The 22,197-nt window shown below is 49.6% G+C and overlaps 1 protein-coding gene across 3 annotated transcripts in view; it reads left to right on the top strand.

The window, feature by feature from the left end:
• USP7 (ubiquitin specific peptidase 7) overlaps nt 1-22,197 on the top strand; it is a 53,945-nt gene that overhangs the window by 22,644 nt on the left and 9,104 nt on the right. For 2 of the 3 annotated variants that reach the window (XM_086375827.1, XM_086375828.1), the window contains exons 2-15: nt 3,393-3,497; nt 8,320-8,518; nt 10,000-10,138; nt 10,809-10,897; nt 12,717-12,825; nt 13,628-13,758; nt 14,193-14,247; nt 15,116-15,196; nt 15,298-15,388; nt 17,583-17,665; nt 19,352-19,461; nt 20,832-20,988; nt 21,689-21,833; nt 22,053-22,183. In XM_086375827.1, the coding sequence (XP_086231953.1) occupies nt 3,393-3,497; nt 8,320-8,518; nt 10,000-10,138; nt 10,809-10,897; nt 12,717-12,825; nt 13,628-13,758; nt 14,193-14,247; nt 15,116-15,196; nt 15,298-15,388; nt 17,583-17,665; nt 19,352-19,461; nt 20,832-20,988; nt 21,689-21,833; nt 22,053-22,183 (1,625 nt within the window). Of the gene's footprint in view, nt 1-3,392; nt 3,498-4,231; nt 4,407-8,319; nt 8,519-9,999; nt 10,139-10,808; nt 10,898-12,716; nt 12,826-13,627; nt 13,759-14,192; nt 14,248-15,115; nt 15,197-15,297; nt 15,389-17,582; nt 17,666-19,351; nt 19,462-20,831; nt 20,989-21,688; nt 21,834-22,052; nt 22,184-22,197 lie in introns of those variants that run through there. The other variant, XM_086375829.1, reaches the window with a different exon arrangement.

Here is a 22,197-nt window from a genome sequence, read left to right on the forward strand (position 1 = left end):
TTAAGTGTACCGGAGACTTGGTCTGTATATTTGAGGCATTCTCTTTTGTCAGTGGTGTTTCTAATCGTTGTGTCGTCGCTCATATTTGGCCGAATGAGAGTTAACATATCTGGGAAAATTCCAGCTGAGCAAGATAAGAAATTCAGAACAGGATCAGTTTATATGGTGATAAATAAACATAAATGCCAATCTTGCACTTCTTCCTTGATGATATAGATAGCCTTATCATTTAGGATATTTCTGGAAGCCTAGTTCAGATTGTGATATCAGGCACTTCCATCATTTAATTCTGGTCCAGGGATTTACTGTGTCTTAATTAAATTTTTAATCCTTTTGTTGAACTAACTCGTTTATGAGGAGCTTGTTTTAACTGGATACAGTCCCTTAGGAGCTAGACTTGAGTTGCCAACCTTTTCTCCAAGGGTCCCGTGCCAGTTGGTTGGGAGGGCCTGTTGCTGACAGTTTCCCCATGTACGTCATGGGCCAGCCAGGGGCCTTTTCTGCAGTTTGACAGCCACCGGCCTGGAGCACTGTCACCATGCCTGTGAAGTGTGGGAAATTGGTCAGCCCAGCAGGAATGTGTACTATGTACAAGATGGGACGGTGCTCAGGAGAACCTCATTCTAACTGTGGAACCCTACCCGCCTTGCCTTTAGGAGCCAACTTCACGTGTGCACTATAAACCAGCTTTAAAGCTCTTCTAAAGACCTGAGGAACTAAAGTCAAAGTACCAGGCACATGTCGAGCAAATGGCTTCAAGATTCCTAGTGCATTCATGTGACGGGGGTGTGTGTGTCTGTGGGGGAGTCACTCTACTGCTTCAGAACCTCGTGCTAGTTTGTGTTCTAGTCCGTGTTTGTTTATTGGTGTAAAGGGCAATAAGAATTTATATAGTCTTATTCCAACAAAACTTTTATCTCTTTGATAGCTGTGATGATAGATATGGCATCTTCATTTTTAAAAGTGTAATAGTATTAACTCAGGACCTCATATAGGTACACTGAGAACCTTTAGTTCCCCGATCAGGGATTGAACGTGGGCCCTGGGCAGCAAAGGTGTGAGTGCTAACCACTGGGCCGCCCGGGGATTCCCCAAGGACCTTAACAACCCGCTGTATAAGACTCCACTGGTGGGATGTGCTGTTTACTTCATAGGCCTTTGTAGGATTTTTCCTCAAAATATTTTTTGATGGTTTGAGGTAATTTAGGAGGGTAAATGTAGAAATTTCAGTCAAAGTACATTTTTAGCATATATGGCTCAAGCTAGATAAGCAACGGGAAAAGGAATTTCTACTTTCCTTCTTACTTTCCAGTTTTTTTGTCAGGGTGTCATGATTGGGGGGCCAGTTTAAAAATTGTGTTTTCATAAACAGCTTTTATTGATACCCTGACAAAATTAATTAAATGTATATATTGATATTTAGTGGCTCAGCTGGTAAAGAATCTGCCTGCAATGTGGGAGACCTGGGTTTGACCCCTGGGTTGGGAAGATCCCCTGGGGAAGGGAAAGGCTACCCAATCCAGTATTCTGGCTTGGAGAATTCCATGGACTATACATGCATCGCAAAGAGTCAGATATGACTGACTTTCACTTTGGGCTTCCCTGGTGGCTCTGCCTGTAATGTGAGAGACCTAGGTTCAATCTCTGGTTCGGGAAGATCCCCTGGAGATCCTTCTTGGCAACCCACTCCAGTGTTGTTGCCTGGAAAATTACATGGATGAAGGAACCTGGTGGGCTCCAGTCCATTGGGTCGCAAAGAGTCAGACACATCTGAGCAACTTCACTGGTTTATTGATATTTAATAAAACAAAAACATCAAGACTGGCAGTGGTCTAAATTTGGGTGGTAATACCTGTTTCTTGGCTTCCAAGGAACTCTAAGGTGTGTTTTGAGATACTCAAGGAAAAAAAGGACGGTTTATATTCAGGAATTATTTGAGAAATGTAACCTGAAGTTGAGGTCTGGAACTTGCCTAGAGGAGAAAGGGAAGGGTGCTGTCCATGGTGCTGAATCAGACCCACTGCTTGTTGGAGTGGTGGGAAGGCTCTGAAATACTGAAGTCCAAATACACAGCTATGTAGCTACTTTAAAAAAACCACATCTCCTGTTTGTAGCTGGTATTCTTAATTTCTGTTGGAGTGTTTGAATTGCCAGGGAAAGCTGACCATACAAGGAAACACAGAACATCATTAGTTGCAGTAAACTGTTCTATATGCCAGAAGGACAGGATTAAATTAAAAGTATGGCCATTTTGACCAGTCAATCAAGTCAAAGTAGTCAGAGTCACTCAGTCGTGTCCGACTCCATGGACTGCAGCCTGCAAGATTCCTCTGTCCATCAGATTTTCCAGGCAAGAATACTGGAGTGGGTTGCCATTTCCTTCTCCAGTGCATGAAAGTGAAAAGTGAAAGTGGCCCTCAACCCAGTGCATTTCAACTAAGGTGTCATCTACCACCTCCTTAACGTTTATCAGACACTTGAATAAGTAACGTCCAGCCACTCCTTGGAGATGGTTCCCTTTTTCAGACACTGGGCTGCTGAAGGGCTCAGGAGCCTCGTGGTCCTGGGCTCTATTACTAGAGCCTTTACAACCTTCCAGAACCTCCGTGTCCCCCTTTTCCTCACTCCTTTCATCCTCCGTGGGTTCTTAGAGGCTATTTAAATTCTAATTCCTGCCAGAAGTTTAAAAAAATTTTTTTTCTTTTAAACCATGGCCCTGTGTCTCAAAGAAGATTGTACTTAATGAATGAAGAGGGATGGGAGTGTTACAGTTGGAGTTTACACTTCATATTTGCCAGTTATTAGTTAAAAGTTTTAAATCCTCGCTTCTGATTTTATATAAATGTTTTCCAGGCCAGCCTTCAGCAAGCATTCTGCTAGTCTCAAGATCCTTTGTAGGATCTTTGTCCATTCCCATCCTCCCAGGGATCCCCTTTTCAAATTCCCCACACCCCAAAATGCCATTCCTGTTCTCTGGTATGGATACATACTTTATATGATTGAAGTGTCCAGTAACAGTTTAGAATGAGCTTGCTATTTTAAGGCACATGTATCCATGATGGAAGATTCTAACGTATGCTGTTTTAAACCCCCCACCCCCAAACAATATTTTCTCTAGGATTGAGTTTGAATGAGTAGAAACCTTTTTCAAAATAAATTTCATTGCAAATTCAGCAGAGTATTGTGTGTTCAGAACCCACTTAGCATTTTGAACGGAACAAAAGTTTGTTTCGCAAACATACCAGTAAGTATCTTTTGGGTTAGAGCACAATTATTTGGCGTGGTTGGAGCTTACTAGTGACTGGAAGTCGTCCAGAGTACACATATGTTTCTGTTTACTTGATGCAAGCCAGGAAGGTAAAAATCGTGGAATTTCTTTGTTTCTTTCAAAGCTGGAGATACAGATGACCCACCGAGAATTACCCAAAACCCTGTAATCAACGGGAATGTGGCCATGAGTGACGGGCACAGCAACACGGAGGAGGACATGGAGGACGGTGAGTACCCGGGCTTCGTCTCCTCGTGTCGGGCAAAAAGCGGTCGGAAGCAGACACCTCTTCCGTGAGGACTGTTGAGTCTCTTTAAGAGTAGCTAGTTTTCAGGAAGTTGTATCTGAGCAAAATTTAGGAGCCTGGTTTGGTTTTGAATTTCACGATTGCCCGCAAATGTCAAGGTAAGTTGATTCTCCCCAGCCTAGGCGAGAAGGTGGAAATACAGAAGTCTGTAATTGACGGGTATTTGCTCAGGCCTGCAGTTAATTTTCCAGCCACTCCTAGTACTCAGAACAAGTACCTTACTGTCCTTTCCTTTCCGTCTGCAGCACGCTACTTCTAGACACGGGAACGTGGCTTCCCATTGCACTCCTACTGTAGCAAGTGTATCAGTTGTAGCTGATGACCCCTCCCCCCTCCGGTTAGGTTCGAAAACCAGAATCGAGCTTTGGGCTTCATCCCCCAGACTGACTTTTGGTCTTTTATCTTCTCTGCGCAAAGTATACACATTTGTACATGCATGGGCATTTTGGGCCTAGGGAAGCACTTTCTCTCGAGGCTATTTCTTCGTTATGCCTTATCAGACGGGTGTGACCTGTGCGTTTGCCAGGTCAACCCCACGAGAAGGTAGCAGCCAATAGTCACTTTATGCGGCCCCCCGGAGTCTTGCAGTGTAATATGAAACCGTGTTCTGTCAAAAGCGTGTCCATCAATCCTCATGAGGGTTGTGTCCTTCCCAGGGGTGTAACGGGGCAGTTGAAAGAAACCGTCAGTCACGGGCTGCACCACCAGAAGGACTGCTGTTCAGACCTCCTGCCAAAAGTTCAGCCTCCATGAGAAACTGCAGCCGTAGTTGAGAGTTCTCTCACAGTGCGCTTTACCCCTGGCAGCGGGCTGAGGCCATATCTGAGGAAGGTAAAGAGGCGTGGTCTGACCCGCTGCTTTGTTACCTGTGGAGTGCGCTTTCCACCGCAGACGAGAGGGCGACGGTGTGGGGTGGCCCCCCGGCTGCGGGGGCCCTTTGGTTCCATCGCAGACCCTGGAGAGGCCAGCAGTGGTTCAGAGAGCGCCATGGGGAAGGCCCGAGGCAGGGGTCGATGGTAGCCTCTCCCAGAGCAGGGAGCCGCCCCAGCCAGCCAGAGCCCTGCCCTCAGCTGGTTCCACAGTGCAGGCTCGTCCTGGCGTCGCCCCAGGTGTCCTTGGGGAGGGAGGGCTCGGGAGGAGGCGCAGGTGTGGATCCAGGCACAGGCTTCCGAGGCCTCCATGGCCTTTTGGTGGGTCCTTCTTGCTCAGAAAGGGCCGTCCTGTACTTTTTAGGTTGCTGTGTTATCCCCTCCTCCCCCCGAGTCGTGACAGCTCCATATGTCTCTCATAGTGGCTAGAAGTTTCCCGGGGGCCCCAGATTGCCTCACCTGAGAACCAGTGTAAGGAGAGCACAGTGTACACAACACCCCTTCCTTTTAGGCCAGTTGTACTAAATTGTTAGTAGTCAATGATGGCGTTACGGAACCTAAAAGCAGAATGCTCCTACTGTGAATTATCAGCTGGAAAAAGCACTTTACAGGACAAAGTAGCAGTGGTCTTCAATACCCTTTGTTCCTGGTCTTCTCAAAGGCCCAGGGGCAGGAGAGTGAAAAGATGGTATCTGTGGGGTGGGGGGCCGCGGTGATAGTTATTTTGAACCATTTAATGGCAGAAATGTGTGTGTGAAATTGTTCAGAAATCTGCAGAAAGTGAGAGGAGTGCTGGGTTAAGCACGTGTCTTTACTGAGTATTTGTGAGCCGTTAGCCTCCTAACATGTTTCTCTGAAAGCCCTTTTTGTTGTTGATGATTCCCCAAGCCTCTGACACGCTAGCACCCTTTTTTCCCGAGTCTCCTTTGGCGGCATAATGTAGGGAGGGCACACGGTGTGGCAAACCGCAGGGTAGGAGCCTCAGTCCGCACAGAGACGCCTTCGTGGCAGGGAGGCTCTTACACGGCAGTTGAGTGGCTGACAGCAGTGGTGGGAGAAATATCCAGTTGAGGTAGAGGGATTGTAGATACAGGTGGTTGGTGCCCGTGGAGGATAGTTGTTTTTGTTTTTGTTTTCATGGGGGGGGGTGATTAACTGGGATGTGCAGAGATTGGTATTAGAACGAATAATTGAGGTTTGATACAGCTTCTGCCAGAGTGCCCTTTGGGGGAACCTCAGGCCCACCTTTTGGGGGACCAGGTTTTCTGCCAGGATATGTGAGGGCAACAGGCGGCACAAGCTCGCCGACAGACGCTGGCAAGGGCCAGTCAGTGCCCCGTGGTGCTCAGGCAGGTCAGAGTCTATTTGGATGAGGCACTAATCCGGCAGGGTAGGAGGTAGTCTTTATAATCCCAAGTGTACCACTTTTACCCACAAGGGTTTCACTTTGAAGCCATTGCAGATAGAGAAAGCTGCATAAATAGTCCATGGAGTCCTGGGTACCTTCCACCCGTTTTCTCTCCTACCTCCTCAGAGGACGGTCACCAGGCCAGCCCTGTCCGCCAGAGTGAGAGGGGCTTCCTGTCTGCCTGTCTGCCGCTCTGCTGTACCCCCGCCTGTCTGGACCTGCTGGTACTTAGTACAGGTTCTCAGCTGCTCCATTAGCGGGAAGAGCTTGGAGGGCAGCTGTGCTCTGGTCTCGGCCACCAATGCCATGGGTACAAAGGGCTTGAAGACGGGGTGGTGACATTTTTATTCACATGAAATCTCACATCAAACCTCCTGATTAGCATATTTTGGAAGATAATCCTGTGCCTTGGGTGTGAGGCAGCATCTCACATCTGGTGTGTGATTCAGTGAGTGTGAACTGTGTGGGGGAGGGGAGGAGAGGGGAGGAGGCAGGCTAGGGCGGCACCAGGAGCCCTGGGGGGCTGGCCTGCTTCCGGACCCACGCCAGGTTCCTGTGGTCCTGTTTGACTAAAGTGTGGGGAGGAAGAGCAAAAAGGCATTTTTTTGTATAAAACTCGTCCTACAAAAACCTAAATGGTAACTGAAAGTCACGTAGGTGGGGGCTTGTGACGTCATGTCTTTGGGTCCCCGGAACATGTCCTGTCATCACCAGATAGTGGCTGGTTTAATCGGGCTCTGGGTTTGGTCCCCTAAACTCTTAAGATGGCTTTGGTCACTGTGTTTAGTGTCCACAGCTCTTGGGTCCTGAGACCCCCTGTGATACCTTGGATAAGACAAGCTGCTTAACCTCAGCAAGCCTCGGTGTCCCCACCTGTAATGTGGGAGCTGAGTCGCACCTGCCTTGCCTGGCTGCGGGGTTTGGACACTGCTCAAATACGATGTGTGTGGCTGTGGAGGAGTGGCCCACTTCTCTCCCCAGCGTTCTGGACCACATTCTCTGCAACAGGCGTTTTGCCTTTTCCGTGGACTCTTATGTCGGGAACGGATGAGGGTGACCCCTGCAGAGGCCTGAATGCATCGCACGCCATGCAGCTGCTCTTGCTTTGAGGGCCTCTGCAAAGAGCCGGGTTATGGGTAGTAAAACAAGTGGGGACAGAGCCTTTAAATGGAGGGAAAAGCGCTGTTAGCACATCCTGTGGGGTTTTCTTTCTTTGGTGAAGAATATTACCCTCTCATGAGGATTGATGGACATGTTTTCTTAAGAACAAACTCAGCCACAGTGGAGGCAGTTTCTGTGTGCGGAGAAGTGAAGTGTGAAGGGCCTGGGCGTGTTCTCGGCACCCTTTCCCTAGGCCTGAGAACCCCACTTGTGCCTGGGCTCGGAGGTGACAAAGTAGCCCCTGCTGCTCAGCCAGAAAAGGCCCTCCTGTTACTCTGTAGGTCACGTGTGGCCCTTGGCCCCTGCGCCTGTGAACTGTCCCTCCTGCCATGAGACAGGCTTATAAAGAGCAGGGAACTGCTTGGAAAGTTGTGTAGCAATTTGTCCTCCCCGCTGCAGTTTTTGAATGTGCTGGCCAGTAACAGGTTTTTTTTTTTTTTGGCGGGGTCGGGGGGGTGGTTGGACAGCTGCAGAAGGCTAATGGGTTATCAGCGCTTATTATCACTGCCTGGGGTCACTTGAAATGAGTAGTCACCAGCAGAAAAGGCTAGAATTCAAAATGTGACTTTTTAGTTTAATTCTTAACAATGCTTTGCTTTTTATTGGAGGAAACCTTGATTTCTTAAGTTGGCCTTTGGTCTTGCTGAGTAAATTTAACCGTTCATTCTGTTCATGTCCAAAGGAATACCAGTTTCTTCATTCTTTTTTTTCCCCCCAAATATTTCCCCTTAGAGAATCTAGTGTGCTATTTCACCGAAATGGTGAACTGGTGAAGTTAGTGTTTATTTTTAGCTAACTTCTTAGGAATGGTCTTATCTCTAAGCAGTGCTGCACTTCCCAGGAATGGGTGTCCCCACTCCTCGGAAGGCCCTGTTTGCCTGCACATCCATGTCTCTTCTCTACACTCAGCCCAGGTCTCAAGCCCTTTTCTTTTCCTCCCGAAGCCCTGTCCTTGAACAGATGTGACAGAAGTTTATTCCTTTCCTCCGGTCTCTCCACTCGCTGCGGATTACTTGGGAATTAAGACAGAGTAGAGTAGACGTTCTTAATCACACTGAGCCGGTCTGGTGGGAAGGCAGGTGTGTGTTGCTGGCCCTCTGAATCTGGGGTTTTATTCACACAAACTGTATGTCATCTCACAGTTTAGACTGATACTGAATTGGAGATGATGCTCTCCTTGCCCCAGAGGGGTAGGCTTCAGCAGTTGAATCGCCATCGTAGAGAATTGTTTATCCCAGGTTTGTCCTGCTTTCAGTGTTGTCCGGCGGTCCCCGGGCCCTGTGATTGACAAAGCGTTCTCTTGCAGACACGAGTTGGCGCTCCGAGGCAACCTTTCAGTTCACTGTCGAGCGCTTCAGCAGACTGAGTGAGTCGGTCCTTAGCCCTCCGTGTTTTGTGCGAAATCTGCCATGGAAGATTATGGTGATGCCACGCTTTTATCCAGACAGACCACACCAAAAAAGCGTAGGATTCTTTCTCCAGTGCAATGCTGAATCTGATTCCACGTAAGACAGTTTAAATGATGCAATTACAAATCCACAATTAGTTATAAGCCAGATTGGCCTCTTTGAATTTTGGATTTCTCTGTGAATTTCCTTGCTGCCTCTACATAGCAATTTGATTTTCAATTAGATTCAATACATTTCCCTCTTTAAAAACTCACTGGTAGGTATTATCTCCAAACTAGAAAAGGTGTATATTTTTCCTGCAAATAAAACACTAAACTTTGTGTATGTGAGAATCTACCTGCCCATGTAACATGGAATTAGGGCCTCTCTGGACTACCGTAATTCTTATCCTACCAATAACTGCCAGAGGGGAAGACGATAGTTAAGGAAAACTCTCCAGGCAGACCTCCGCACTGTATGTTAACTGACTCTGTGGGTTATTTGGAAACTTAAAGACCAAGCTCTTGCTGCCCAGTGCTTCTCAGCAGCGGAGTTGAGTGATTGTTTGAGGGGATCCCAGCTCACTTCGTCTCCTTGCCTCATTCTCCATTGACCAGCCCAGGAGAAGGCCGCCTCCCTGGCCCACATCTGCCTGCCGCCCCCAGATCGTGGCCCTTGGCACCTCAATGCAGATCCTCCCGAACTGGCTCCAGCAGTCTGCTGCGGCCCTGGGGGGACCCAGCTCCTTTCATTTTTCCTCTTTACCTGAGTATTTCAGAAGCCAGTTTTAAGGAGCAGTCAGGGCCTCGGCTGTGTTTTTACTTCTGTGTTCAGTTCACATTACAATCTGACCTGATCGGACAAGCCTTTGGGCTGGATTTGTTTAGTCCAGCAGACAGCCTGAGCCTGAGCAACAGCTGGTTCAGGCGCAGCCCGCACAGGGGGCCCGAGCGGACAGCAGTTGCTGCCCCTGTGCTCTCAGGTGTGCGGCATGTCAGAGGTCGTTGAAGCCATCCTGTGAGCTCTGAGTTGGGTCTCAAGCATTTAACGTGCAGTCTGCCCCGGACGTCTGCACCTGCAGTCGCTCCCCAGCGGCGGGGTCCTTCTCGGGGCCCCCTGCACAGCCCAACCCGGGAGCCTCGCAGCCCCGGGGGAGGGGCAGGAGTGACACTTTAGAACCTGGGGCTTTAGGTCTGTCCATCTGACAACCAAAGGTTCATCATTCTTCAGTGCTTTTCAAGCAGCCCAAGCGTATGTGATACTAGAACTGCTATCTGACCAAAAAGCTATCGTCTCTTGTCAAATCTCAGGACGCTATTTGAAGTTCAAACGCTTGTGTTTTATAGATATCAAGAAAAAACTTGAAACCTTTTAGAAATCAAAAAGACATAAAACGTAGACTGAAATCCCTCCAGACTACACAGGGGCACCCCGGGACCCTCTTCACTTCTTTCTTCATTAAAGATCGACATGTGTGCCCTTTATTCCATCTAAAAAAAAATAGAAGGAAATGATACGGGCGATTTTGTGTGCTCTTAAAAACGGGGTCGGTGTGGGTCAGCCTGTGGACTGAGGCTCAGGTCGCCCTCCTCGCACAGGTCTTGGTCCTGTCACGCGCAGGCGGTGCTGAAGATCATCAACTACAGAGATGACGAGAAGTCGTTCAGCCGGCGCATCAGTCACTTGTTCTTCCATAAAGAGAACGACTGGGGATTTTCCAATTTCATGGCCTGGAGCGTAAGTAGCAGTTACTCAGACTGAATCATCCGAGCCCTGATCCTCGCTCCCTGATCCTTGATTCTTCAGCTCCTCTGTCCATTCGTTTCGGAATCAGAAACATTTGCTCTTCGAGTTGGATAGGTAACTGAAAACGGGTTTCCTCCCAATTCCTTGCTGAGGTTTTCAGCAGCCAGTGTTCTAATCAGACATTGTAAGATAAAGTAGTCTAGAGCTTTTTGGATAGGCTAGATTTCCTTTAAGAAAAATAATACTGAGGCTGGCACGGTGCGGGGAGATTCCAGTAACCAGTGAATTCTCACGTCAGCGCTTTGGGGCTGCTTTTGCAGGAGCAGAAGCCAGTAGGACGTAGGAACACCCTGCTCAGCTCTCTAGAGTGTTCTTGGTGGCCTCCCGGGACCCTGCCTGCTAAGCAGACATGGAGGCCTTGGGTCTGAGATGTGGTCTCCCCCAACTCCTCCAGGAGGCATCCAGACTTTGGCTGATTTCATTCAGAGGACAACATTATTGAAAATAGGCCAGAGCACTGCAGAACTAGAAAGCACAACTTCAGTGTTTTGAAAAAGCAGTATTTTAATCTGTTAAGTACCAGGCACCAGGGTGATTGTTTGAAATGAAGCGAGCATTCACGTGTTCTCATGCAAGTTGGACATTCTTTTTTTTTTTATAGGAAGTGACTGATCCTGAGAAAGGATTTATTGATGATGACAAAGTTACTTTTGAAGTCTTTGTACAGGCGGACGCCCCCCATGGAGTTGCGTAAGTTTTCCTTTGATTGGGTGCTGTAGTGAAAGGAGTGAGCAGAGGTGCCTCTGTCAGGAGAGACGCACCCTTTCTGTGCTTACCCTGTGGCACACACACGTGTGTGCCAGCTTCACGTCGGTGCCTTTGTGTGGCACATTTATCAAGCAGTTTGTATGAGCCTGGGCTTCCCTAGTGCCTCAGATGGTAAAGAATCCAACTGTAATGCAGGAGATCTGGGTTCCATCCCTGGGTCAGGAAGCTCCCCTGGAGGAGGGCATGGCAACCCACTCCAGTATTCTTTTCTGGAGAATCCCACGGACAGAAGAATCTGGTGGCCTACGGTCCATGGGGTCACAGAGTCGGACACGACTGAGCAAGTAACACAGTTCCGTGAGCCAAACACACTGCTGGGCTCTGGTGACTGTAACTGTGGTGAACAAGGCAGCTACGGTTTTACAGCCTCAAAGAACTCGGGGACCCGTCGGGCAGAGGAGTTAATAACAGTAACTACGGCAGCATATGCGCTTGCTATTTTGTTGGCGGGTTGGGCAGCGCTATGATGTGATGGTGGGGAGAGGGTGGGCGGCTGGGAGGATGCGCTCCTTTCCCAGGTCTGGGAGGGCTGTGTACAACAGCAGGGTTTTGGCCTTGAAGAATATGGAGCTTTGGGTCCTTGATCGGTAAGAAGGGAGAGGAATGGGCAGGGTGTCAGGGGAGTCTGCAGGGGCCACCGGAGGCTGAGCTGGTGCGTTGGGATCAGGTTGGAGCTGAACGGGTGTCCGAGGCCAAGCACTACAGCAGCACAGTGCCGTCTAGGAACGAGGCGAGCTCAGGTGCCCTGCCTGCTCACGTGTGTTCTCTTCCCACGTGGCCCTCCTCTGGCAAGAGTGCGTAGACTGACCTGGGTGGCTTGGTGGCACTGGGAATTTTAAAAAACAAATGAGATTTGTTGGTTTTCATATTAATTGGGCTACTTTCAGAGAAATCAGACTCTCCTTTTTGAAACACACACTTGAATTGTACACTTGAATCCTGTTCAGATATCCGGGGTCAAGGGTGGGCAACGAGGTGGTATTTCTAGTTTTTTGTGGGGGTTTTTTGCCCTCGTTTTAAAAACGTGTTCCCCTATACTTACGATATGTCTTTTAACCAACAAAAATAGCAGATTGGGTTTTTCAGACTTAGCAGTCAAAACTGTCTTAAGAAAACCTAATACCCGCAGTGTTAGAGTCTTTGCTGACGCTGACCTCACAGGAAACGTCTAGCATCGGCCACGTGTTCGCATTGTGCAGAGAGCGAGGGCTCCTCTGCTTCCTGTTACTGCGGGGGCTTGTGGGGGTGCTGCAGACGGTTCGCTGTCCTAAGCAGCCAGAGATACAACGGACTCGAGAAAAGGCTCTAGGAGTTGAGGTCTGATCCTGTCACCATACCTGTCCTCGCTCGTGTATGTGATACTACAGAAAAGAGGGTTTCAGCGGTTTCTGCCTTGTACGACCAACGTGTGTGTGATGCGTGTGCGAGGGAGCCAGTCTGATCGCAGTATAGCTTGTATGTGGGAGCAGTGCCCTGGGTACATGACGGTCACGCAGCTGCTCCAGTCAGACTGAGTTCCCCCTAGTCCCCGCACTTGGGTGGACCACATGGGTGACGTTGGAGGGAGCCGGGTGAGCAGGACTCCTGGCTTTGCGACCAGTTAACTCCCTTGGAGGTGGGTGCTCAGACGTCACCCCGTGTCAGGAGAGGGGCGGAGGTGGTTGCACAGAGCAGCCGGCCCCAGCCATGTGGCAGAAGCGTGGGGGCGCAGCCTTGCCTGAACCTCAAACTGGTTTTGTAGGTGGGACTCAAAGAAGCACACGGGCTACGTCGGCTTAAAGAATCAGGGAGCGACTTGCTACATGAACAGCCTGCTGCAGACTTTATTTTTCACAAACCAGCTACGCAAGGTAAATGGATGGTGTTTCTCTCGCTCAACCTTCCCCAGCCTGCCTTCTCTGTGCAGGATTCTGGGGCAAGAACAGCCCAGCCCCAGGCTTGTCTCCAGGGAGGGCCCTGCCTCATGCTTACACGTAGCTTCATTCCTCCGTGTTCAGACACTTGTGAAGCCAAGTGGTGTTATGAAAAGCTTAGTACAGCCAGCAAACCTAACTTTATTAGGCTAGAAATAATCAAGCTTTTTTTTTTTAATATGAGTCAGTAGTAGCAAGATATGAAAAGTTTTATATGGAGGGTGATGAGTTGAAAGACTGCTGACCAGTAGTCTGATTTTTCAGTTTTTATAGATAAAATGTAAAGTCTAGCAGGATAGTTCCTTGTACTTTAGGAAGGCCATGAGAAGCACACACACATTGGCGGGTCCGCTGGCACTCCTATTTGCATCGCACTGGTCTTCCAGGGAGCAGTAATTACCTCGATAGGATTAGATCAGAGGCTGTGTGGGTAATTTCAGTAGCGTTGAAGATTTCATCAGTTCTTTTTGTTCACATGTCAAGTTATGTTAAAATGTTGCTCTAAGAAGTATGAAATAGAAGTGATTCTCGTTGGATGGTACGCAATGACTAATGTTTAAAATTGTTTTTGCATTTTCTTGTAACTTCTAGATTATCTCTAAAGACGTCCATGATTGTTGGAAGACTATTCTGGCTCTGGGGGGATAGTGAGAAGCTCTGCCCATCTACCTGAGTTGTTGTGGTAGAAATGATACTTTCACATAAGATTCCATTTTTACTTCTGAATTGCTTCTTTTAGGCTGTGTACATGATGCCAACAGAGGGCGACGATTCATCCAAAAGTGTCCCTTTAGCATTGCAAAGAGTGTTCTACGAGTTACAGCACAGCGATAAGCCCGTAGGAACAAAGAAGCTGACCAAGTCATTCGGGTGCGTGTGGGGAGACCTTTCCAGCTAGTGGGCGCAGAGGGGTTGAGAGCAGAGCACAGGCGCGCAGTGGTGTCGGGGCATTTTACCAGTGTTCTTGGTTTGACCTCTTTGTAAATGGGGGCTCTTAGAATTTTGCTTGAGAACTAATGCACCACTTAGGTTTGCCTGTCAGGAAAAGGATACGTAATGGTCTTCAAGCTTTCTGTGCGTGTACTTGCAAACTCGACCTCCTCGCGCAGTAAGACGTTCAGAACAAGAGAAAGTTGGGAGCGTTTTGGTGTCCGGATACAATTCAACTTGGCTTTGAATTATAACCCCCCAAATAATCCTCTAAATTAGTTTAAGAATGATGACTGGTGATACGGTGTAGTTTGTTAACTTAATCTTGTGTGAAATTTAGAAGTTTCAACGTACATTCATTTTATCTTTCTAAGGTGGGAAACGTTAGATAGCTTCATGCAACACGATGTTCAAGAGCTCTGTCGAGTGGTGAGTTTCCTGCCGTAATTTTTTCCCTCTTACATTTCATATTTCGAAGCACTGTCAGAAGTTGTTACCAAACAGAACCTCAGACCTACTTTAGTCACTGTTATTCCAGTTATGCCCGTCTTTGTTCAGGACCAGGACTAGGCTAGAAAGAAAAGATGGCGCATATCTCATTTAAAGGCCAGAAAGACAGAAAATGATTTGGTAGGAAAGTGTGAGGGGAAACCATACAGGTAGTGGACTGTTAATTTGTTAAATTGGCGTAATCTACCAGTTAGTAACCCGAGACACGAGTCCTGGTGGAGGCAGACCTTTGTGTGGGTGATTCCCCCCCAAACCGCCTCTGGTCCCTAGCAGGCACCCACTCTTCCAGTCGTGATGCAAGGCACACGCACACACACGCGAAATGGCAATTCAAGGTGATTGGCTGGGCAAGGTGTGTTTTCTTTTTTGCAGCACTAGCTGGATTGAATCCAGTTCATTAAATATCCATGGACAAACCAGTCAATCCTGTTGACAGGCTCAACCTCATTAATCTCTTGGTGTGGACCAATACGAGTTAAGTTTAGTGCTCAATTTACATGCTTTCCCCAGAGGTAAAATGATATAAAGACGCTTCTGAAGGCGCTACAAGTTACTAATTCATTCCGAAGGCTGTATAGGGGGTTAATCCCAACTGTTGCATGTAGTTATTTTTGTAAATATCCAACCAAGAAAGAAGATTTTGTATGTTTTTGATAATTGCATGCTAAAGGTCATAATATTTATAGTCTAGAATTTCTTTGACCATTGAAATTTCCTAGTCACGTTTCAAATTACTGCATAATGCTTAAGCGTAACATTTTCTGAAAGCCAAAACTTTCTCTTCCAGTTGCTTGATAATGTGGAAAACAAGATGAAAGGCACATGTGTAGAAGGCACCATACCTAAATTATTCAGAGGCAAGATGGTGGTATGTGATGACCAGTTTTAAACAATGATTTGTGTAAAAATGTTTCATTGTCCGTATTTTGACGCTTAATGCTTAAGCCACCTTATTTTCCTTATTTGTAGTCTTATATCCAGTGTAAAGAAGTAGACTACCGGTCTGATAGAAGAGAAGATTATTATGATATCCAGCTAAGTATAAAAGGGAAGAAAAATAGTAAGTTCTGTGTACATATAGCACAACCTTTTCATAATTCATTGTAATGCTTCATTGATGCTAGTGGTTTTTATTGAAATACACTATAGAGAATGGCCCAAATGACGAATGTATCTCATGAACACAGACAGATAACCCCACTCAGGCCAAGAAACTAAAACGTTTGCTAATTAAGGAAGACGTTGGCCCTTTGCTGCCACTGCCTGCCTCTCCTCCCGGGGAACTCGTCTTCTAACATCCTTTGCTGGGTTAGTTTACAAGGACAGAGCACATAGGACATAGTCTTGTAATTGTCGGTTTGCTTTCTCTCAGCGTTGCCTCCGTGCACTTGTGACAGCAGTTACCTGATCGTTTTCCTTGCTGTGTAGTATTCCGCTTTGGGGATATAACACAGGACTTTGCAAGCCATTCTTTTTGAGCTTAACAGAAGCAGCCATTTATCCCTGCCACCCCTTAGCAAGGTGTGAACACTTGTTCCACATCCAGTTAGTCATCAGGATGGTGGAAGATGGTGCTGTCTTGGGTTTGATTTGCATTTGCCTAGAAGTCAGGGAGAGTTCACCTCTTCAAAAGCTCATTGGTGATTTGGATATCTCCTGGAACGTGTGGAATGTCGTTCACGGTAACTTGATGTCCGTGTCTGCTAATCCTATGATTTCTGGATCTATCTCCGTCGACTCGTTTTTCATCACGGGCTGTGAGTTCCAGCCCTGTTGCCTGTCCAGTTGTCTTTCATCAGATGCCAGCTGTCGTGATTTTTATCTTGTTTGTGTTGGCTGTTCTTCACCTCTGTTCTGGGGCACATTTCAGTTATATGGAGATAGTTGATGCTTTCGAGGCCTATTTAAGCGTGGTCTCTTGCTGCAACTGTGGGGTTCAGTTGTCCCCACAACTGAGGCAGTATCTGGCAGGTTTTCTGCCCGAGGTCCCGTCCCTGTGGGGCTTTCTCACTGTGGCTGCAGAGGGCAGGGCTGTTCCAGGCTGGGGTGAGCTGTGGGGACTGACCCTCCCTGGTCAGTGCTCAGCAAGGCTCTCGGAGAAGCCTCAGCACATTGCCTGCGCTCTCCTGGGCCCTCTATCCTGCAGAGGCCAGCTGCCTGGGGCCTCTATAATCCCCACACTCTCTGCAATTCTGGGGTTTCCCTCCTCAGCGCTGCCACCTGGAAGGTCCAGAAAGTGAGCTGGGGCCTTGGAGGCTCACGGGGGTCCTGCACTGCCTTCACTCGGCGTATGAAAGAGGTTGTTGCCCTTGTAATAAGGTCCAGTGCGGGGGGCGCGCTGCTTGCTCCACATCACGACCACCGTGCTGCTGCTTCCTCATGGCCTCTGGACGCTGGGCTGGGTTTTGGGGCTCTTCCCGCATCTGGGGCTCACTTTTTTTGCTCTTGCCATCTAGCCATTTGTTTAACAGAATTTCATAATTGTGAAATCCAGTGTTTCACTCTGCTTTTTGTGCCTAAGAATGCCTTCCCTGAAGTCATCAGACAATTCTTTTATCTTTTCTGTTGATCTCCAATCCACCCAGAGCAGTTCCTTTCTACTTGGGGCCAATGTGGCCCTGAGGTGTTCTGCCTGCCCCTGTCAGCAGTGAGCCCTGTGTATCTGTGTAGGCCTGTTTCTAGACTCTTGTGCTGGTCCATTGGCTACCATCCTTGGATGAATTCTGGGTTCTTCCTTTTCAGCTTTCTGGTGGTATAACTGATGCAATCATAAAGGGTTAACAAGTATTCATCATGATTTGATGTGCATGGATATTGTGAGGGAGTTACTCCCCTGTCTAGTCAGTGGACCCATCCATTATTTCACTACCATTTATGTTTTAAATTTAGGGGGTGAGAACACTTAGGTTCTAGTGTTCAGAGTTACACGTGGCCGCATTCTCGGCTGTTTCTAATGTTGCTGATGTTGTTATTAATAAAACATCCACTCCATGTTATCATAAGACAAGATAATGTTGTAAGATATTACGAAAAAGCCAAACAAATTTTCTGGCCAACTCAGCAGCACCCTGTTTGCTTAAGAGTGTACACATTTCCCTGGGTCAGTGAAGGCGCAGACCTGGGAGTTCGTGTTCACGGCTGCGGTTGTTGGTATGTTCGTTCCTCTCTGGCACCTGAATTGAGCGGTTGGCTGTGTTATAATCGAAGCTTAAGTGATAACTTTGGCTGACTTTCCTCCCTCTCTCTCCTGAAAGTATTTGAATCGTTTGTGGACTACGTGGCGGTAGAACAGCTGGACGGGGACAATAAATACGACGCCGGGGAGCACGGCCTGCAGGTAACTGAGACTGTGGGCCGCTGTCCCCTCCGGTCCTGGTGCTCTGTGTTCAGACCCCGCGCTTAACCACGAGCTGGAGACCTCCTAGAGTCTGTCCACGCGCTGCTGGTGTGGAGCGCGCAGAAGAATCGTGTTTCTCAGTCTGGACGTGACAGCAGAGAGCTGGTCTTGTCGCTGGTGCCCGGCTGGGGAGGCCGTGGGCAGGAGGTGGCTGAGCCTCCTGTGGATTGGAGGCGTGACTGTCACCCGACTCCCCTGCCCCTCCCACTCCATCCTATGCTGCCCCTGACTCAGCGCGTCCTCGGCACTCTCCTGTCTCTCTGGGGCACAGGGAGAGCTGCTCAGTCACTGGACTCCACTTTTGGTGGCTGGTGGCAATGGTGCTTGGCCTGCCTTTCTTGCTAGTTTTCTGAGAGTCCTGACTTCCAGCGTGAGGAGCGCGTTTCTGTTGTTGCACAAGCGCTCGGTGTCCCCGCCTCTCTGCCACTCGGCCTTGCAGGAACTCCGAGGGGCCCTGAGGGTGTGACCCAGCCACAGTCTGCGGTCACAGGGTGTGGCCTGCGGCCTGTGCAGGCTGCCGGTCAGGCTGCTTGGTGGATCAGCAGCGTCCACATGGGTCCAACCACCCGGCCCCGTAAATCTCAACCGACTGGCTCAGCTAATTCATGAGTGTTTCAGACTGCCCCGTGTTTACCAAGCTTGCTAAAGCAGTGTGTGTGCGAGTGAACCCGTGTTGCAGTGAGCCACAGACCTGCTGTCCTCCTACCGGGTCAGGCCACTCGGGGTGCTAGGGTGTAGATCAGGAAGTCTCTTAGGGAACATGCTGCTGTATACTTAGGAAACACAAGTCACAAGAAGCGCCCTTACCCACACTGAATGTTTTAGAGTCTGGGTGAGCAGTATGTGTATTAGAATCAGAGTCTCTGGAGACAGTGGCCAAGAAACAGGAGCCTTCTGTTATTCTCCCGAGTGGCCCCAAACCATGCCCTTCCTTTGCGTGGCAGTGGGTTCCTGGGTTTTTGGTTTTCTTCCCAGAACTGCCCTGTTCTCTAAATACGAGAATGTACATCAGAGAACCTTGCCACATAGGTGTGGCTGCTTGTGGACACCCGTTCCTCCAGGTGGGCGTTTCCTCACGGGTGTTGGACCTAAGGTTCACAGCTCAGAAGGAAGGGCTGATGGCCTGGTGGCGGCTGGATTCGGCCAAGGCTGCTTTTAGTGAGGAAAGAGCTGGCCGAGGCGGAGCGGAGGTGGGGGAGTGAGATGGGGGCTGGGCAGGGGCCGTGCCAGCGGGCAGGGGACCTTGCTGTTAGCAAGAGGGAGTGTGTTCAGAAGTGGGAGTGGACGGCCAGCACTGACGGCCCCGGGAACCAATAGTGCCCACAGGCAGCTTTCCTCTCTTCCTTTTGGTTTTCTCACACTCCAGAATTTCAGAGTCTAATGACTGTGTTTCTAGGGCAGCAAGCGAGACTGCGACTTGGTTTCCTTCCCCGTCCTTGTCACTGGGCAATAAGATAGTGTGATGCAGACTGAGAGGAGATCTCACACGTAGAGCATTTACAGGCCCCCGTACCTGTCTCCCCAGCAGACGTCCCCTGCGTGTTCCCATCCTGCTGTGAAATGCTTTGGTGGCTGGGAGAAGTAACCAGAGGCGAACTAAACCTGCGTTTCTTTTTCAATGTTCAGGAGGCAGAAAAAGGAGTGAAATTCCTGACGTTGCCCCCAGTGTTACATCTGCAACTGATGCGGTTCATGTACGATCCTCAGACGGACCAAAACATCAAGATCAATGACAGGTAATCTGGAGTGGGCTCGTGAGACTTAAGATTGGCCCAGCATCCTGGCTCGGGAGTAGGCTCGGTGGCTTGTTAAAGTCTTTGTATTCTCGCTGTCATCTCTCATTTGTTTAGGTTTCCCCTCTGCCTAGGTGTCCCGAGACAGACACCTCAGGACAAACTTTTCTGGGGGTGGAGGGGGGCAGTGCACTGGGAGGCCGAGCCTCACGGCACGTGGCATCTTCCCCGACTAAGGAGCGAACCCGTGCGCCCTGCACGAGGAGCGTGGAGTCCCAACCACTGGGCCACTGGGGAAGTCTGATCTCACTTTTGAAGGGATGGCTTCAGGGGCTGTGAACCCATGTTTGCTGCGCAGGGAGCACCTCTGTCTATCCTTAGGCAGATGATGCCCCGGGGCGGGTGCTTTCTGCTGCTCAGGCTCTGCTTGCCCTAGAAGTGGGGCTCGATATCCCTGTATTACTTTACCCAGGATTCTCCAATGGCTTGTTGTCTCTGGGTTCCTATCGACTTGCAGAATGTGCTGGAATTATCAGGGCTGCTGGTGTTGGTGGGTGTGCTCCCCCCGCCGCCCCATGTGTTTTCTAGGCCCTTAAAGCACCTGTAAAAGTTTGGTACCCCACACAGCTTCATCTGGTTCAGCAGACAGAACTCGGACCGGTGACTCTGTACCCCTTGGTCAGAGGGTACTGCCTGATAGTAACCGGCCTCCTGGACGTTGGCCGGTCACTGTCGGGGAGGGCGAGGCTCGACCACGTGGCCCGCAGCAGCCGGGCCTGCTAGTCCGCCCTTGCCCCTCACCGCGGGCCCTGAGATGGCGGAGCTCCAGACCAGCGGCCCGCAGGCTGGTCCACCCTGCCGCGGAGCTTTGTGGGGCCCTCACCTTGGTTTTCTTCCTGTTAGAATCAGTTGCCGACATTTTTTCACGTCATGAGCTGTCACATGGAAGTCCTGATTTCTGGCATCTGAGGCTTGATTGGAGAAAAGTGCCTGCAGAGTACTTGGTACATTGCATGATGCCGGCCCCGAGTCCCTGAGGGCGGTGTGAGGTGGGCTCTGCCTCCCACCACAGTCCTCCAGGAGATACCCACTCCCTAGAAAAGGCAGTGTGTTTTGTCGCAATATCCTGGAATTAGGGGATTCCGGTCAGTACTCTGCAGGCATTTTTCTCAAATCAAGCCTCAGATTTTTGTCAATGTGCGAGTCCTCTGAAGGAGTTCTGGGGACCTTGCATGTCAAATTCCCTGCCCTCTCCACATAACAAGGAGCCAATGAATTAGAGAGCCTGGTAGCAAATAAAACCTTACAGTGAAGTATCTTACCGGAAGTGAAACCTGGATTTCTCTTTAAATGCTTTTTTTGTTTTTAAATAGGTTTGAATTCCCTGAACAGTTACCACTTGATGAATTTTTGCAAAAAACTGATCCTAAAGACCCTGCAAATTACATTCTTCATGCGGTCCTAGTTCATAGTGGAGATAATCATGGTGGACATTATGTGGTTTATCTCAACCCCAAAGGGGATGGCAAAGTAAGTCTGGGTCCGGGGGTGGGGTGGTCAGGAGGCTGTGTGGGAATTCAGTGACGATGGCTTTAGATTTGGCGTTAGCGGCGAAGGATTCCTTCTTGGCCTCTGACGTGCCTACACATTCTGATCTGTGTTAACTGCTGATACTTTCAAAGTGGATTTAAGTTGTGATAGTCCTTTATATATACAATCTTAGTATCAGACATTGGATCTGACAGGATCCCTTTACGTCTGATGCTTATCATCTGTGGCCCTCGAGGGTGGGGCAGCGACTGATGCTTGTTCCCGCGTGTGCCATGTATAATGAATGCTCTGGCTTTGCCTGGTTCACGTGGATCCCATCACGTAACCTTCACCAGGCGGAGCAGATGCGGGTCTGGGGGTCTGTGTCCACGCCCAGCGAGGAACAGAGCAGGCTGAGCCCTGCTAGTTTAGGCGGGGACCCCCACGGCCAGGTGCAGAGCCTGCAGCCGAAGGCGTTAGTGCCCGGTGGACTGAGATGGAGCCTGAGCTGAAGCTGGGCTGATACCTGAGCACCTTATAAAAACTGTCCGTGGGTGGATGTCAGCAATTTCCCCGGAGTTTGGGACGAGGAAGGCGAGAGCGCTGGCGAGTTTCTGCAGGTCGCCCGTGGCAGAGGATGTGTTTCAGGGAAACGCCACCTCCTCCTCTGTGTGCCTCACCCCTGTTGTTCCCGTCACAGTGGTGTAAGTTTGACGACGACGTGGTGTCCAGGTGCACGAAGGAGGAAGCCATCGAGCACAACTACGGGGGCCACGACGACGACCTGTCCGTGCGGCACTGCACCAACGCCTACATGCTGGTCTACATCCGCGAGTCCAAGCTCAGTGAGTGCGCCGGGCGCCTGCCCTTGCCGGGCCAGCTCCCCTCCGGACGGCGGGCGGACGCGTGCAGCTTGCCCTGCCTCCTGGCCGCCTGGGAGCAGCCGGCATGGGCCCGTGGGTTTGGATGTGGACTGAGGGTGGAGAGCGGCGCTGCCCTAAAGAATGGCTTTGTTTGTGCTGGCGTAACGCACAGAGGTGAAGGCAGGTGCCTTTGTCCCCCAGGTGAGGTTTTACAAGCTGTCACCGACCAGGACATCCCTCAGCAGTTGGTGGAACGATTGCAGGAGGAGAAGAGGATCGAGGCGCAGAAGCGGAAGGAGCGGCAGGAGGCCCATCTCTACATGCAAGTGCAGGTCAGCCTCCAGCT

This window comes from Bos grunniens, chromosome 25, assembly GCF_055505025.1.
Source record: "Bos grunniens cultivar Pamir isolate PY7600 chromosome 25, Bosgru_T2T1.0, whole genome shotgun sequence".
NCBI lineage: Eukaryota > Metazoa > Chordata > Mammalia > Artiodactyla > Bovidae > Bos > Bos grunniens.